General features: G+C 33.2%; 1 protein-coding gene across 4 annotated transcripts; it reads right to left on the minus strand.

The window, feature by feature from the left end:
* Positions 1–931: 931 nt before the first annotated feature.
* Positions 932–19,173, minus strand: LOC128178929 (monocarboxylate transporter 6-like). 4 transcript variants are annotated; one of them, XM_052846362.1, is made up of 6 exons: positions 18,971–19,173; positions 8,458–8,644; positions 7,449–7,592; positions 4,153–4,920; positions 3,930–3,980; positions 932–3,819 (listed from the first exon to the last, which is right to left on the minus strand). In XM_052846362.1, exons 2-6 carry the CDS (start codon positions 8,636–8,638, stop codon positions 3,659–3,661), a joined length of 1,305 nt encoding a protein of 434 aa, XP_052702322.1. In that variant the 5' UTR covers positions 8,639–8,644; positions 18,971–19,173; the 3' UTR covers positions 932–3,658. The 4 variants fall into 4 exon arrangements, with proteins under 4 accessions (XP_052702322.1, XP_052702323.1, XP_052702321.1 ...); XM_052846363.1 differs by lacking the exon at positions 18,971–19,173 and adding an exon at positions 16,645–16,959; XM_052846361.1 differs by lacking the exon at positions 18,971–19,173 and adding an exon at positions 13,136–13,368.
* Positions 19,174–19,461: the final 288 nt, after the last annotated feature.

Consider the following 19,461-nt stretch of genomic DNA (forward strand, 5'->3'; position numbering starts at 1 on the left):
AATTCCAAAAATATACAGTTATTCAGAAATTTCTGCTTGCATCGCAATATGGAAATGACAGCGCAGTCTACACTACAAAACTGCTGGGATTTCGAGTCGATTCTTGGTCGAAGCCCCAAGTTCAGGGCCCTGCATGGGGAATTTGATGCAGCCACCATAATAAAATGACCAACACTGCTTGTTTTAAACACAGTTTAATTGGTTTGTTATCAGAACCTGTCAACATGCATAAGGATTAGATGTTTATAGATGTTTATAGAGCAGCAGAATTACAGTCAGCATAGCACAGCTAGTGAATCAATGAGGTGTAATATTGAGTCAGGCATAATTATAAATAAAGTGAAACACAAAATGCTAACTTTTCTATGTAAAATTTATCAAATCATCTACAGTCATGCATACTTTGAAAATTTTAGGGGGGGGGGGGGTGGCGTGCGCCCTCCACGCCCCCCCCTTAAATCCGCCAGTGATTACAGTCTGAATGTTTATTTTTGATGCAATAGCTAAATGTCAAGGTTTAGGCTAATACAGGGTATTTGCGAGTGGTAAAATGCAAATATAAGTAATAAACAACGATTATTTAGTACATTGTTTATTTCTTAAATAGGATCTTGCTGTTCATCAGTGTATCAAATAGAAAACAAATCTTTTAGAGGCATGGTCACGATTTTGGTCAATTTTTTTTTTCGATTTTAATGTTTACAGTGCTTCAGTACGGCATTTGCAATAGGCGACGAAAAATCTGAATCACTTGTTGAGTTATAAGCGAGTTACAGAGCTTACAATTCTTTGCTATGTAAACAAATTTCTTTTTTTATATTTTGATTACTGTTGTAGTGACAATTCAAATATTTTAACCTAAATTGAATGCTAAAAATTTGGAACTATGTTTATTATGCCCCCCCCCCCCCCCTTCGAAGAAGGGAGGGCATATTGCCTTGCTGCTGTCTGTCGGTCGGTCTGTCGGTCGGTCCACCAACAGTTTCCGTTCATTTTCTTCGCAGAGAATGAACATATTGAAATGAAATTTGGTATACATATTATCATGATGATATCTAGGTCAAGTTCGATATTGGGTACGATCGAGCAATTTTCGACAGAGTTATGGCCCTTGGACGTAGAAAAATTTCAGTTATTTGCAGTTTCCACTCATTTTCTTTGCAGTTTAATTTAGTATACAGGTTTATCTAAATAATATCAATTTGATTTTGGGTATGATAGAGCAATTTTTGACAGAGATATGCCCCTGGGACTTAGAAAAATTCCAAATATTTGCAGTTTACGTTCATTTTCTTTGTGGATGTTTCCAAGGGAGGGGGGCATAAGTGTTTCACAAACATCTCTTGTTTATATAATTTAGATAATATTGACAATAAATAGTGATTTTTAAAACTTATTCAATGATAATTGACACATTAATTATTCCAATAAGAAGGGAAATCAGTATTTTTTAAGAAAAGGAGATCAAGGAAATAATCAAATACATGTACTTAATTAAGTTTGGGAAACTCATGAGTAAGTATTTAACCTTTAAAAAAGTTTATTTTGAACAAGTATTTAGTACGGTAAATAAAACAATAGTCCAATGGTTTTTAACAACTTTCCTAACTTGATTTAGTTGGGAACAATGTGTAGTGGACAGCTTCATATTTAAATGTACATTTAGTGTTATTGAAAGGTATTGAAAAGTAATTGGAATTACATGCCTTTTTTAAATGTAAATAATTAAATTACCATTACATGTAATTGAAAATTTGACCAATTACACAGTACTTTCAATTACATCAAAACTTGTAATTAATTACACTCAATTACCATTACAAATACCATTATCTGATCCTTGTATCCAATACATTAACATTAGGCCAAAACAGATCATTTTGAGTTTGAGTATGTTAATAAACTAAATATTAAATAAAGGAACACTTGTCAAAATGAGGAAGCATGCTTAGAAAAACAGTTTTTTGCATTGGTCCTTTTAGTCCACATTGCGTTATGAAAAAGCATGCGCAAAGGTGAACATAGTTCGAAAATCCCGCACATTTATCATTTTGTATAAACAACGGAAGAGGATGGTGTCATTCTGTAGGATTTAAATGTTAAAACATGGATTAATGAATGTCCATATGATTAAGATTTTTTTCGATCCAAATTTATACGAAAGGACGACGTTAATTGAGCATTTACAATGAGTGAATAAGTTACTTTGATTTTGCCATACATAATTTCTTTTCGTGTTTGGATCTGTAAATTTGAATTTTCATAGATATTCTACGTAGTTTGCACGTAAAACCTGATAAATTCCCGTCAAATTAAAGAAACCAGAGATTGTTGGTTTTTTCCTCCCATTTGGCCTCCGTGAGTTTAAGTTCACATCAATTATTTGCAGCAGTCAAGTATGTTACCTGTACCCGTCTAATACGTGGAAACTTATTGGACAGCTACAGGAAACTTATTGGAGGGTTGCAGGACAATAAGCGATTTCTGGGGTCGGGTTAACAAAAGATAACGCCACACAAATGTTTTAGTTACAAAAGATATTCATTTGTAAAGGACGAGTGCACTTATGGGCCCCGGTAAAAAGTGAAAAAATGAAGATTCAATTTAAGCATATGTTTTCCTTAACATCACCTATTGATATCTATTCCATAAGAATTAACAAGTTTTAGCGATGAATTTATTGTATATATATAAAAAGCACTAAGCTTTACAACATAGTAGGGGTCAGCCGACATTCGTGATTTTGTAAAGTAAATCGAGGACGGGCATTCATTTCAAAGCCTTTGTTTACTGTCAACCTAACCGAGTACAAACTTGTGGAAAAGACAAAATACGCATTATAGATTTAGAAAACTCCTGTGAAAATAAGAAGTTTGTAATATATTAGGCTGGTACCTAAATAATGAAAAACGTTTAAAATTTCAAGGTTTTTCCTATAGCAAGCGAAAGCTATTACCTGCGTTACCCATGTTTGAACCCACACATAAAATAATTTCAAACAATCACGTGGGTTCTATCCAGGTAGACGTTTGTCAAATGTGCTCACTTAAAACATTGACACGTTTTTAATCGCTTTCCATCAACTTTGTACGGTCAGGAATGTTTGTTTGATCACTATGGTAATATTTATGCAACTTCAAAGCTTTATTCGATTTTTTTTTTCAACGTAAAGTAATGCATAAAGTATCATTCAGCAAACGCGCCAGTCGATCCACCAACAGAACAATGTTGATTTAAATGTCTCCTCCCTCTGATTTAAATAGACATAATTGAAGTAGGTTCGGTTCGATTTTTCGGATTTAGATTATTTATAGGCATTTAAAAATCCTCAATTTTTTTAAACTGTATGCTAATTTTGGAAAACTTAATCGTGCATATAAATCAGAAGTATCCATGAGTGCTTAACTATTACGAGAAAAAAACAATTTGTTGATATTTCCTACATAAAAACGGCACTGAAAAAGGGCCCAATCTCTATAGCTTAAGTGCACTTGTTCTTTAAACCAAATGTGGAAAGTTGTTCAGAAGTATACCTAGACAAACATTACAAAACCGTATCACGTTACACAACTGTATCAGTCCGATGCAACTAGAACATGTACCGTCAACTTCTGTTGGTTTTCATTCAGTTACTAGCATCATCACTCAGATTGTATGATTAGTCGTTTAATTGTTTGACCTCTATCACGTTGTTGCTAATTAATTTTTCCTCCACCTCAACAGTTTTTTCCATGTTGTTTCTGTTTTGAAATGATTCGGATTTTGTCATCGTCAATATCATTAACATTTCAAAAATTCCCGCTAAAACATATAGGAATCCTGAAACACAGAAAATATCAATATTGACTTAAAAACAGATGTACTTGGTAGCATATTTTTTTTAAAAGTACAAGTAAAAGTAGTTTTAAACGCACAAAGTCAGCACGAACCTGATATGATAAAAATGATAGTAAAATCTTCAGTCTCTCTTTGAATTTTCCCTGAAATGTTTAATATTCATCTAACGAGTTAAATGTATTGGCAATAATAAATTGAAAATATCAAGTAAGATAAGCAAATACATGTATTACATGCATTGCTATTGGTATGTATATATGTGTATTTTAATAAAACATTTAGCGAAATTTTGGTAGTTTTATGTACAAGTCTTACCTCCAATGATTGGACCAATTAAAAACCCAATGCCTCCAATTAACAATTCCATTCCAAAAGCTGTAGGCATTTGTTGAATGCCAACAATTTCAATTGTAATAGGTGTGAGAAGCGACCAAACGTTGCTAGAATATATTCCTAGCATCAAGGAGTAGAATACTTTTCCAGGAAAGTAATTGCCTATCAGTGGGAGAAAGAAAGTACTCAACCCTAAAATGATGTATGACCCCATATACAATAGTTTTCCATCTACGCGTGGGTCAGAAGCAGCTAATCCTGTCAGAATTCGGGAAAAACAACCCGTAATGCCGTAAAGTGACATAAGGATGGCAGCTTCTGTGTGTGATGAACCCGTGCTCACATAATATTGCGGTAAAAGTAATACAGACGTATTTACACTCGTACTCCAACAGAAAATGCTAATACAAAATTGTAAATAAGCGCCCATTGAAAATATTTGTCGAAGTTCTTGAAAAATCAATTCAACTTTCATCTTAAACGTCATGGAGGTTTCTTTTCTATTGTTTTCTAGTTCATGGGTTTCTATACACATGTTGAACACAACAACTTGCAAGCTGACAGCTGATAGGAGGAGAAATGTTCCATCAATTCCATAGGTCTCAATGAGAAACTCTGTAAACATGGGAAACACCGCCACTCCCATTCCTGCTCCCGCTACCACCACGCCCGTGGCAACCGATGGGTTGTCATGGAAATGAAACCCCGTGGCCAAAACTGTTCCCGAGTATATCATGGATTGACCTAGTCCTGCATAAAATGATAACCTGTGGGTCTAAATGCAGATACATGTTATGCGATAATTTATGTAATTATACGAGACATTTTGTTTTCAATACATTTGGAGGTACATTGTGTAAATAGTTACAGACTTCGCATATTTTGCCGTATCTATATACAGGACGACATGTATATAAGATAATGTATGAGGTTTACATTTCAAATAGAAATCTTTTACCTTTTTAATTTTAAGGAATAAATATATTAAAGCAATTTTAATATACTGATATTTTTTATTTCTTTAAACATCATTAATATGAAAAAGAAATACGATAAGCTTTGTTTTTAAAACGTTACTTAACATCAAACAATTCTTCTGCAATAAATGGTGGTTCTGGTTGGGGCTATTCACTTATTTTAATTTTTTTTAAATCAGAAACTAAGTGACGTATTTGAGTTACGCTGGACATTGTTGCTCAGTTATGCGATGTAGCCCTCTTGTAGGAAGATATAGTTGTGAAAGACGAAGTTTTGTTCATATCAACTTTAATTCAAATGCTTGTTGTAACTGACAATTGGTTTAAGGATTCCCTGAAGTATTATTAGGTTAAATTTTTGGTCATGGTGTTGTCAAATCCAATCAGCCATAAGGGCTTTATGATAGATTTGATCTCCCCCTGACCGGAATTGTTTAAAGAAGGATTTGTTGCAACTCCTATTTATAGAATTTTCAGCAAAAATATGATTTGATATAAAAATATTAATTTAACATATTATGCTATTATCATTTTTTTAGTTTTGCAAACTCCGCTTTTGCCAAAAAATCGTCATTTGCATTTATTGGATTATACATTAAAAAATCGATTGTGGTCTGGATTATGTTTATATATTTTTTATTTTTATTTTTTTTTTGGGGGGGGGGGTGTTTTATTTTTGTTTTTTACATCAGAAATTACGTTACCTGTTAAAGTGACGTTTGACATTGTTGCTAAGGTAAGCAATCTTTTCTCTTATTGAAAATGGAAGTTGAATTAGTTAAAGACTAAGTATTGATCATATCAAAATTACTTACAGCAATATAAGCTATATTTTTTAGAATTTCATTTTGCTGCAAAAACCTGCTAGTATGCTAAGTCAGCATGTAACTTAAATTGTTATGATAAATAATATTTGAAAAAATCATTAATTCTTGTGAGAAGCAAGATTTCTCTTCTAAGGAATATATAGCAGATCAATTTTTGACAATTAATCAATTTTGTTTCAAAATGCCTTACCCACAAAAATAAGGCTAACAAATATTTTACAAAACTATGATATTTTTAGTCATTTTAGTAGAAATTAAGATTTTCGTAAATAAAAATCAGCGTGAAAATGCACCTCACAACTGTTATGAAGATAAAATAGTTCTGGGGAAGCGTTATTTCTTACTATAGTTTCCAAATGAAATCAATTTTAAAATTGCATATAAACAGCGTGTGCAGACATTTCGATTATCTCGTTGATATCTAGAACATTTAAAAGTTAAACATTTTTCGATTTTACATTATAATATTTAACTTATCGGCATGTCAAAATTCAAACTACAAAACAATTAATGCAGTATCGAAGGAGTTGTTCAGGCAAATTTGACTAAAATTGAGAACGCGGCTGTGTTAAAGGCTGTCCGAAGCTAAATATGTATCGAAAAATGATACTTTTTTAATTATCAAAAAATACTTTAACCGAGCGAGTTTCTTTAAACTTTTATTACATTAATTAGCAATGACATCCAACACTTTATTTGATGTATTTTTGTGACCTCATATATTTCTCTTAAGCACGTGACGGGTGTATTCTAACACGGTAAATAAACTATAAAAATCGCATCGGCGCAAGTGAATAATGACATTAAATCAAAAATATTCTTATGAAAAATCATTCGATAAGTAATGTATTTTGCGGTTCTTGCTGGGGGTTCATATAAATATTTCGTTTATTTGAAATATTGTCAAAACATTTCGCACCGCCATCAAATATTAGGCACATTTTTACTTTTAAGGCTCGATTTACACAAAATCGGGTCAATTGGTAGGTTTCCCCCAGCAAGATTCACATTGGTACTTATTTTTTCTCCCGATTTCACGTAAAATATACTAAGATTGTTTTTATCTTTCACTTGCGCCAAGCCGTTTTTTATATGCATATACATACATTACACGTAGCAGGGGGAGTCTCAAAACCATTAGTTTATGAATAGTCATTTACCTATTACGAAGCTTTAAAACCTTTAATTTTTTTTACTCCATATCTGTGATATTGAATTTAGTATCACTAGTATTTACAACAGTGTCTGTGTAAAGGAATGAAGCAGTTTTATTATGCACAATGAATATCACTTATTACGTTACGATACATTCCCTAAGAACGATCGAATGGAATGCATATCGTGACGTCAAAGTTAACTATGACGTCATATCTTATGAAGTACAGACAAGTGCCTTTCTATATATCACTGTGAAATTAATCGGGCAGCCTTAACATAGCCACGAATTCAGATTTAGAGCAATATGTGAGAGTACCTGCAACAATTCCATAACTGAAGACTACAATCTCAATACTTGACACAAAACTGGAAACCATAAATCCCACAAAGCTCAGGAAAGATCCAAAGAAAATGGTCGACCGACATGACAAGGCATTCACAGCGACACTGGAGATAGGACCTAAAAATTAACATAACAAATCAAAGTACGTATTTAACAACTCAAAGAGATTCAAAGTGACTTGGAACAAGCATGTCTATGTGGCACTCGACTGTAAGTCGGTGTAACTTCACTGAAAGCCTATTCATTTTTCCCTTTCTGTGAAAACTACCGACAACAATTCAGCAGATCAAGTAATTTCAAATCTAAGGCATACTATAGCATTAAATCAATAATAATTTTTTAAAGTATACAGTCTCATAACTGCAGCGGTGTGTGCATACAAGTTGAGTAACGCGCGTTAGCCCGTCATGAAATTTTTTTAACTTTATGCATTGTCTGCAAATGTGATTCATACCTTACAATTCTTATCTTATCCTAAGGGTTAGTTCATATTAATGGAAGAGCCACTGTAACAGCCACAAGCGTGAACTTTGATTTTTGCTTGTGACTTTGCAATTTTAAGCGTTCAACGTTGTGACGTCATAATAAAACTCGTCATTTTAACCTTTGATTACCCTGTGTGCATTGCACTGTTATAACTGCCGTAGCTTTCAACACATTATACAAGCAGAAAATATGTGTATTGTAAATATAGAGCATTAAATTACTACTGTAGTTCATTTAATATATTGGGCATCAATTTTTGAAGATTCAAATGCAAATTAAGTGATAAAATTATAAAGAAATTAGAGTATGCTTAATCAGGAATACAAAAGTTCAATTATTAAATCATTAGGAAGAGGAACGATAAAAATACATCAGCGTTCCTCCATGGAAGTCACTAAAATGCAAGTGTTAAACAAGCAGAGAAAGGAGAGAGAGAGAGAGAGAGAGAGAGGGGGGGGGGAGAGAGAGAGGGGGGTAGATCGAACCTTATTCTTACCAGCTAGACAAAGAAGGCTTGAAAATAGAGCACCTGCCCAGAAAACCACATTAGGAGACTTCTTGTGTTTCTCCAGTAGACCAAGGTGTATTATTCCTGCGGAATAGCCGATATTCGTTCCAAGAAAAGCGTTCATTAGTCCGGCTAACATGATCACCGCACGTCGACGCTGCCGACGCATGGTTACCTGAAATTATCTATAACTCTTACTTGGTTCAAAGTAAAATTTAATCATAATTAATTGGACTTAAAATACAGAATTTTAAAGGTCAAAAATATTAAAATAGAAATTGATTCCACAACTATAAAGTATATCAGATATGGTGGACTATAAAGCAAGAAAATGCTTTTAATGGTATACAAGTATATGTATGTATTAAGAAAGATTTGTAGCCATTGAAGACAATACAGTCATACATATTAACAATATAAGCCGCTCTCTTTGTTGCTTCAAACGGATGTAAGAGAGGCAAATGTCTTTTCATTTAGAATTAAATTTCCTCTGTTATTTTTTAAATTGATTTTAATCAACTCTCCTATGCAGTAACTCTGGCAAACCGGAGGTAAAACAGTATTTGGACCGAAGTACAAATTATTACCGCTGCAAAACGTAGTACTTGAAAAAATCGATAAATTCTATGTAAAGTATTCAGCATTGTTTTAAAAGGAAATTTATTCATAAATACCTTAAATATAGTCAGAATGGTACGAACAATTTAGATTTTTCCAACGCCAGAGTTCGATTACAGTGGTAGCGTTTTGAATAAAGGACAGACTATCAAATATAAAGATAGAATCAGTACTGGCGCAGACTAGACTTTATTATCATTTGTTTGTTAAAAATTGCTTTTGTACACTCTTTCAGAAATATTCTTTGTATATCAACCATGCAAGTTTCAAATAGTACTATAAAACATGTGACCTGTTCCAAAAAACTAAACCTCATCCAGCATTTGAAACCTATGCTCCGATTAGCACCCAAGCTTGTCATGTGCATCAGTATCATATAACGCACCATCCATGCAAGTTTGGTGACGTTAGGGCCAGTAATAACTAAGATATAATCATCAGAAGGCACCTGATCCAAAAACTTTAACTAGCTCTTAAAACCTTAATCTCCACCAGCATCCAAATTTAATGGCTCAGATTTAGCATTCATGCCTGTCATGTGCAATAGTATCATAAGTAACACCATACATTCAAGTTTGATGAAGTTAGGACGAGTAGTAACTTAGATATTGCTATTAAAGGGCACCTTTACCAAAAAATTTATTCTGCTCCAAAAACCTTAACCTCCTCCAGCATCTAAAATTCGTGACCCAGATTCAGCATTCAAATCTTTTAAGTCCATGGGTTGGTCCAGTTGCATTATCCATGCAAGTTTGGTGAAGATAGGACAAGTAATAACTTAGACACAGGACCTGCAACAAAAACTTTAACCAGGTCTGGACGCCGACGCCAGACACATTTTAAGAAGGTAGGATTCCTTCTTAACTGCAGACAGATACAGGATCAGAGTGGATCAATAGATGGACCAAGTAGTATTTGAGGAGAAAAGATGAACAATATTTCGTCACACAAAATGTCAAACACGCTAATTAAGCGGAAAGATTCCCAAGAACATTTAAAGTCATGATGTAACGCTACTTCACTCATAATCGCACATGTGATCCGTTAAAATTTTACATGACATCGTTCGAAATATAACAGCCGACCACCTAGGTCCGTGAACCTCCAAGAGAACGAAACAAATGGAGATAGCCTGTGAGGAAAACAGTTACTATGAGGATGTGTTGAAACCATGTGCAGTTAAAAAAGAAAAAAAATATAAACCACACAAACGATTCGAAACAAAAGTGGGAGATTATGTCAGATTGTCTGGAATTGGGCACATGGCGAAAGTACGGAAAAAAATGGACTGCGGAGGTCTTCATTGTTAAGAGAAGATTTTTACGTCAGTAAATAATCAGTATACAAAGTCGTTATTAAAGTAAAAAACCCATTTACGAAACGTTTTATGAATCAGGAATTTAGAGGATTGATAAATAAATACAAAAGAAGATGATGGAAAAAAAAGTACGGAAAGACGCAGACGGAGGTGTTGGTCAAATGACAGAGATATCATGAAAAAAAGGATATAGATCTGGAAAAGGTAGTTTCCCATGTTCTTAATAAATATAGACAAGAGATTGATCAGCCGTTGGAGGCCGAAAATAGTTTTTTCCTAGGACGATATTGAAGAAGAGTGTGACGATGGGGAAATAAGTAAATAATATTATACACTTGATTTAACATTATGAAACAAGAAAACAAAGTCCCTATTATACACTTGATTTAACATTATGAAACAAGAAAACAAAGTCCTTTATAAAGTTTAATTTTAGACTATCAAAATGAAATGTTATATGATGAAGATGTAGTCACAAATAGTGTAACAAAATGAATCAGAGACGATGATGTACAAAATCAATAGATATCTGTAACAAAAGATTTATCCATAATTGATAATGTTCAAAATAGACCATTCCTGCATATCGCATTATTCCAAGCATATTTCTATGAAAAAATACACCCTTCATTTATATATCAGCTCGAAATAAAGCCGTCCGGGTCCTCCATCTTAATAAGGGAAAAATCAGAAAACAAAATAAGTTCGTTGTACTCTTCCACTTTTGCTACTTTATTATTTACCAGATTTATGAAACATGAAAATGAAATAAATGATTATGTTACAATATGTTTGTAAAATTAAATATAAAATTATGAATATATGATTCTTTATGCCATCATTAAATCTGTGCAACAAAATAAGGTAGGTCTTGTTCTACATATTATTTACAGTATTCATGGTCTTACCCAGAAGTAACCATTGTATTATTTTATTATGACCATGAGCTAAAGTGTGTATGCCAGAGTCTATAACTATCCGTTTGTTATCATAGAGATTTCGCAATGTTTTGCAGACAGATACTGAAACAGCTGGTTGTAACATCTAAACAAATTCATTGAATGACGCATGGAACAATGATCATAGAGGGCTCGCTTACAACCCAGTTGTTTTTAGTGTTTGTCAATTACAGATAAGTTTTACTCCTTTAACAGTCTTCTCCATGTCGTCATTTAAGAAACTGTATAACACGGATCTGAGACCAATGAATTCTTCCACTGGTTTCCCTCTGCAGTCATCCTTTTTTTTGCCGAGGACCTTAGCGCTTGTGATGGAAAAAAGAAAGTGAATGAGAAAATAACTGGTGTCAAAAAGAGTTTTATGAAACATATTTTGATAAAGATCTTTTTTGGATATCATAGCAAAGGCAATTCGTGTTTGTAAACAAACGAGTGGCCTTTTCTCCGTTTGCAGATTTGATAAAGTCGTAGTTAACCTCGAACCTGGGCAGCTTAGCCAAGTTAAGAATAAAAAAAAATAAGCTATACCTAGGCGATAGAGAACAACGTTGCTTTTTCTGAGATTGACGTCCTCCAGGTCGTTATTGAAGATCTTAGAAGATATAAAGTTGGGCTTCGCACATACTCTACGTCATCTCTTTTTGGTCACTCTCTTCCACATGCTCTCAATGGCTTTCCCACAGTAAGAATTATTTGTCAGCTTTTAAAAATTCTTTCTAGAAATCTGTTGTAGCCTGAGACATCATTTGCGTATCAAAACCAATGCTTGACTTCAACCAAAGGGACTGTGTACATCATAGAACCCTTTGGAGTGTGGATAATACAGAGCCTTTCGACAAATGGTACATCGATCTTAAATTTCCATAATGAAGACCAACATCGTTAAGACAAGGAAGTACTAGTTCCTAACTTATCTTTGGGCGTCAAACTTTGAGAAGTTAACATATCATTTGTGATGGTTTTAATTTGTTTTCTAAAGCAAGAGGATAATCACTGTGATTTTCGTGTAATGAGGTTGGACATTCAAGATCAACCTCTAGTATATACCCCAAGTACGAGTCATTTGGGATATTATCACACTTGTTTTTAAATATAAAACATGGTAATCTCCAATGTCTTTCATTTTATAGATTTGTGTTCCATACGTTTTCAGTTTGAACGTACTCACTCTCAGAAATATCAAATTCGAACAGCTTTTTGCAAAATGTTGTGACAGGGGGTAGCCCTCTGACATTAAACCTATCTTAAGAGTACATATAGTCATAGAGATCTTTGGCTAGATCTGTTAATTAGTGTCTAGAAAGGCATTCAAAAATTGCAGCCAATCAAAGAAACGCAAAAGTAATATGTTTCTTTATATTGTTTGGAATACATGATATTTTCTTATCCTTTGATCTCCCAATGGCACTTATTATCTGGTTTATGTCGTAATTGCAACTGTATTTATATGTTCTGAATTCCACATGGCATCAGCAACGTCTAAGCCTTCTGTATTTCGTTGGTTTTTTAGTGGTTGAGAATTCTCTTCATATTTACGTTTAAATGAATTCTTTTTAGTATGATTTTCGTAAGTAATATGATCGATACAAAGACCTTGTCAGCAAATATAATCTTCCGTTAGGTAGAATGCTGACTGACGTTTTTCAAACTTATTGTTGGGCCATTATTATTCACCGAATCTTCTACGGATTTTCCCGATTTGACAAAGAGCATACGGCGGATGTGACCGGTCAGCAGGGGATGCTCTATGCTCTAGGGCATCTGATCTTACCTCTTATTTTTGTAGAGGTCCGTGTTTCCTCTGGCCCTGTTCTGTTTTTCCTTTGGAATTTTGATTTTGAATACTGTTTGTTATAACCACACTTCATATTTTATCCGCTTCACTGTTTTCTCCATATGTTTTAATGTGACGTTTAAAGTTATCTTTTCTATTAAATTTTAAATGGTAAACAGGACATTCAGAGGCATAAGGTGATCCAGGCACGATTCGTTGATGTCGGTTTAAATTACATTTCTGCTTGAATGATTTTACGCAGTCATAGCAATCGGTAAACATCGTTCCTCTCCATTAAAGCACAAGGTTTACCAGAGGGGTGTTCAGCAATGCGAGTGCTCGTGATTGCTAGTCAAAGTGTATGTTGCGGGTATAGGGAAAAATTAGCGTGGAACCCGCCACTGAACAAAATCTTTAATACGCTCAACAAAACTTTTAAGTATTTACCCATTATAATGTATTTATAATATAAGAAAAGCACATGTATTTGTCTTGTCGTCGGGGTGACTGATTTCCACTTAAATTTAAAAGAATTAAAAACGATGCATTGACCTTGACCTCAAGTTGCGACCAAAGACTTTGACGTTTGCTAAATTTACTTTCTCTTTAATCTTTTTGATTGTTTTACGTTGCTGATGGAAATGGCGTTACACTTGTGGAAGAAAAAAATTATATTAAAATAACGTTTCCTTCGGATTGCTTAAAATTTAAAACAAATTTGAGAACAAAATTATCAGCAAACTTAAAGTGCAGACAATGTGTCTTAAATAATAAAGAAATAATGCAGACAACAATATTCCAACGGGTCTGGCTATTTTATAAAATATTATTTTGGCCGTGTTAGATGTGTTTCTTTTTAATTATCACCAAAGACTTATTTCAAAGACCCAAAAATGTGAATCATATTAAGCATGAGTAGAAAAATACCAATTATTTTAATAAATGTTTTGACGTTTCGTCACAGGCAATTGATTTAATTGCTGTTGACTTATTTTATTTATGCTATTGACGAAACGACATATAAGTAACAAAACGTTGAAAATCTCATATTATTTTATATCGGAATTTTCAAATTATTCTTTTTATTAGGATGGGACTCTGAGAAGTTTTGTTATTGTATATATTGGCGTTAAATACGATGCACCTGTCCTCTTTAAAATCCAGATAATAACTGGTTATTGTAATTAAGTGATGTGGTTAATATATCGATGTTTTGGATCGTCCAATAGTTATATGTTAACTCTGAAGATTTTACAAAACAGACTGAAATAATTGAATGGTCAATATTACCGGACAATAATATTTCTATTTAGCAAAATCTAATATCAAACATAAATTTAAAATTCCTAGTCCACTGTAACTCAAAATACACACATGATATCGACTACATAAAGAGCATTCAGGTATTGCACCAGACTTGCTGTATCTTTCTTATTGAGGGATATACTAGCCATTGCATGGGTATTTAAATAAATCTGCATTTAAAGACTCGCTCTATAATTTATATTAAGGAATCATTTGAGAAATGTCCTATTTATTCTTACGAGTGGAACGGGATGGCGCAGAACTATCATTGTTTATCCTTCAGCCAACACAAATAATATTCAGATTTAAAAGTTCCTTACAAATATTTGTCCCAAGAAGTTTTTTCCTAAATGGCGAATTATGGAGTCTTTTACTAATGACAAATTTCATTCCTCAAAAAATACACAAGTGGCAGACGGCAAATATGATTACACGACCTTAAAAATCATACGCAAAGCATATTGTGCGTTGTTCGCGCGTAGGTTCCGAAGCAGATATCGAGATATATGTGCTAATCATGCATACTGTAGATTTGTCTATCTATCCAACTATCTATCTATCTATTTATCTATCTATCTATCATTTATCTATCTATCTATTTCATCTTTGATTAGATTGAAGTTTTCGTGACTGTGTTATAAGCGTTAGGATTCTTGTGTAGATTATTATAGAGTATACACAGTATTTGAATCGCTACTTGAAGCAGACGTTTATTAAAGAATTTTAAGTGTTTTGAAAAATGAGGATAATATTGTATCCATACTCTTAACAAAACTTTTAAGCGTCCACCAAGTATAATGTATTTATTATAATGAAATAAGCACATTTATTTGTCTTGTCGTCAGGTTGACCGATTTCCACTTAACTTTTAAATAGTGAAGAACAATGGATTGACCTTGTTCTCTGGTCATGACCCAAGACATTGACCTTTGTTAAATATCACAAACACTTCCAATTTGGTTGATTTTTTGCTCAGAACTTTTGGATTGTTTTAAGTTGCCGATGGGAAAGAGTTTACACTTTTGGACGAAAAATATTATTTTTAAATAACGTTTCCTTCGTATTGCTTAGTATTCAGAACAATGCAGAGGACAAAATAAACAGCAAATTTATTTGTTCTAGTGTTGTATACCGGTATATACTGTTTATCAACTTTCACTCACTGAGAAATGAGTAAAATTTGTCTTGGAAACAATGCAGACACCAATATTCCAACTGTTCTAGGTTTTCGCGATGAATATTTTGTCCATGCTAAGTGTTTTTCTTTTTTACCTATCGCCTTTGACTAATATCAATCACAAATATGGTTAATCATATTAAGCAGAAAAACACCAATATAATGCTTTTGAAACTGACAAGTTAGTAGTTTTGTTGAGTGTAAATAAAAAGGCGTAATGCTAAGGTCGGTTACACGTTCCTGCTTCCACTACTTTTTGCGTAATATTTTGGTAATCATAAATACAAGATTTCGATATAAAGCCAAAAATAGAAAGTTAACGGGGATGTTGCATTGCAGTTGACATAAATAATGTTGAAAAACTGTGCAAGGTGTTTCGAGTAATTCTGAGTGGATAAAAATGTAAACTTTTTTCATTATCAATCTCCGTAGGAAATTTGTTTTCGTTCAATTTTACTTCTCCCAGTAAAAAGAAATGAAGAGTCATTCAACAAAGACCCCCCCCCCCACCTCATTGGTCTGAAAGTGAGGGAAAAAGTAACCTCAGACAGACTATAAGAGCAATATATCTAAGACTTTTTCTTCTTAAAATGTATTAGTGAAAACTTTCAAAAGAAGTTATATGGGATATCTACAATATAAGACAATAGAGTAATTATAAAACACTATTTTGTGCAATATAAAAACGATAGATGCATCTTGGTTTTTTTTCTCCCTAGAAATAGCCCTGGAGTGCGCATGATAATGTAAACCTCCTAAAAAATACATGTGAAAAAAAATTGTCCCATGATCAACATCGCAATGGGGTCTTTACTACTGGACATTACTTCTGATGTGACGGATTCTGCAAATGTAAAGACGGCCGTATTACTTGAATACAATAACCTGTGCCAAACCTTATTTTATTATCAAGTGATATTAGTCTTTAGAAAGATGAGAAATATATTTATGCTGTGTACAAAAAAATAAGTAAAAAGTGCCCAACAACATTGTTTTAAAAGAAGCAACACTATTTTATCCTCACGTTTTATCGATTATTCCACTCCACGAGAATATCATCCGGTTGGTAACATATTTCTAACATAATAATCGAGGTACACAATGAATATACACGTCTAAGATCGTTTTGTTAAATGTATATACAGGCGTTATATACTTTCCTATGAACATCCAAAATTAGGTCTGAAAACACAATTGTATCATCGACTTAAAGATGAACACCACTCGTAAATAAGGACCGTCACACAGGTAAATAAACCTTCGATTTAGTTAAACCAGATTTCACACCTGAATCTCGTGGCCGATCTGTAGGTCTACTTCGATTGGAAAACAAGTGTAAACTCGAAATGATTTAAATATATCTCATGCACATGTGCAAAGAAATTTCATTCAAAGGAGTTAATTTTACATCACGTGTTGTTACAAATGTAGGCAATATGACAATGTCACGAGAAGCAACTACTTCTTTTTATTTGGTATTCGGCTAATCAATTATCTATACGACAGACTGGCAATCGTTTTGATGTGTCTCTCTCTCGCTCAACTGCACACAAGACATTAAAGTTGCGTGCATTTTGAAAAAGATATTCTTAAATGCAATTGAACGGCCGGATCAAACAGCACAGAACATAGCTGCACAGACATTTCAGTTTGTTAGTGGTTTTCTTGGGATCAGTAGTGTACTCGATTGGACCGATATTAGAATAAGTTTACCCACTGGGGAGATTCAAATCATATAAAGCGCAAGTGAAAACAATCAATAAAGTTACAGGTTTGTTCATGTAATAATAATTAAACAAACAATTGAATTTGTAAAAAAAAAATCATACTAATGGTATACTTTTATGATTCCTATTTAAGATTGTTGTGGATAATTATCTCATGCTTTTAATTGAATACTCTGGATGGCCTGGTTGTGCCCATAATGCACGGGATTTTCTTTACAACAGTTGAAAATGGAGCGCTACATGTAGCTCCACCACATATGCACATCATTGCAAATTCTGCCTACCTCTTAAAACAATGGCTATAATAACAGCGTTAAGAGACAATGGAAACCTGAGTACACAGAAAAAAACGTGTCAGTTTTGCTCTCTTTTTGCCGACAGACGGTTGACGGTGCAAATGGCCACATGAAAGGCGGATAAAGATGGGAATTTTATTTTCATGATCCCGAAGTGTTATGTTCCTACATAATTATAGGCTGTATACTGCATAATTTATGCATCATACATGATGAAGACATTTAAAATTCGTTGTCGTACAACCGGTCTGCAAAAACGACAGCAACTTATGAACTTGTAATATGGCTCTAACCAATTCCTGCATTCCTTGCACGATTCTTAAATTTAATAATTGATGAAGCATTTTGCCACTGATGGTGAGAAGTCTTATGTAAATTAGACATTTCTTCGTAATATGCTCGTAATGATTTGCATTGAAATTAAGGATTTTCATAAAGTTAAAATTGTTTTTTTTTACTTTTTCAAACCTATTTTTTTATTCTCTAAATGACTTTTGTGCATTGCAAAGATAATTTTTCAAAGTAGTTATTAATGTACGGTACATGTGAGAAAACATACATATTGTTCAATCATCAAACTGTCTACGAATATTTCTGCTTTCCCGATTACCACAAAGAGCACACGGCCGGTGTGACCGATCAGCAGAGAATGATCACTTCTCCATGGAATTTAACGTGATTCTACATCCATCCGATTTTTTAAGAGGTTCATGATTTGCTCTGCTCCAGATTTGTATATTCCTTTAAACAATATTCGTTATCTCCACATTCCATTTTTCATTCGCAAGCTTATCAATGAATGTAAACCTTTTCATAATATGTTTTTTTTTTCAATACAGAGATTTAATAAAAACATTAATACATAATTAAATGTTATGATGCTTAAAACATTGAATTTAATCTTCCTAATAAAAAGTTTTGAAGAAGACTAGTCAACAATTAACTTTAAACTTGCTAATTTTACTTCATTGTAATGATGATGTAGCAAAAGGATTTATTATACCATCGTCCATGTTTCTATCATATAACCTATATTAATTTTCTCAACCAGAGTCTACGCTGCTCTGTTTTTTGCCAATTTGAAAGACAATATTAACAACATGTTGAATTGAAAAGAGCATTTTATTACAAATACCAATGTAAATGTAGCGATATTATCCGCTATCAAACTGTATGTTACACCTGTTTCAATGAAAAATAAAACAACCAAAAAGATACAGTATCATGAATATAAAAATTGTACATACACAATGAAAAACACATGACTAAGGAGTGGCAAAAACGATGGCACTACTATATCTATTGACGAAATTCACTTCGTACTTACATTGTTTGAGCTGCTAAAGTCTCACAGGAAAAAGAATGCCGTGTCAATCAAAATGCTCCATATAAAACGACGACAATACATCAAAAAATCCAAAAAACTTATCAAAATCTTCTCACTTCTAAAGTTGTGGTAAACAAAGATCACGTGAACAAAATAATGAGTGTAATATTAGAATCTAAAACGGTACACATGCGTAATCCGGAAATTGACAAAAATAACAATTAATAATGGAGATGGTATAAATTACTTTATGCTTCACATAAATACAATTATTGACATTCACCACCCTGTCATATTAATCCATACATACAATAAACTGAATTATGAGAGCCCCTTTTAAGGTGGCTCTATACAACCACAGTTTATTCCAATTTTCAATAGAAGACCACAAAACATATACTTATCAAATATTAAAATGACGATAGGGATACTATAGGTATTTTTAACGAATTTTTAAATGTTTTTTCGTGTTTTTGTAAAATATTTTTTAA

Source organism: Crassostrea angulata, chromosome 3 (assembly GCF_025612915.1).
Source record: "Crassostrea angulata isolate pt1a10 chromosome 3, ASM2561291v2, whole genome shotgun sequence".
Taxonomy (NCBI): domain Eukaryota; kingdom Metazoa; phylum Mollusca; class Bivalvia; order Ostreida; family Ostreidae; genus Magallana; species Magallana angulata.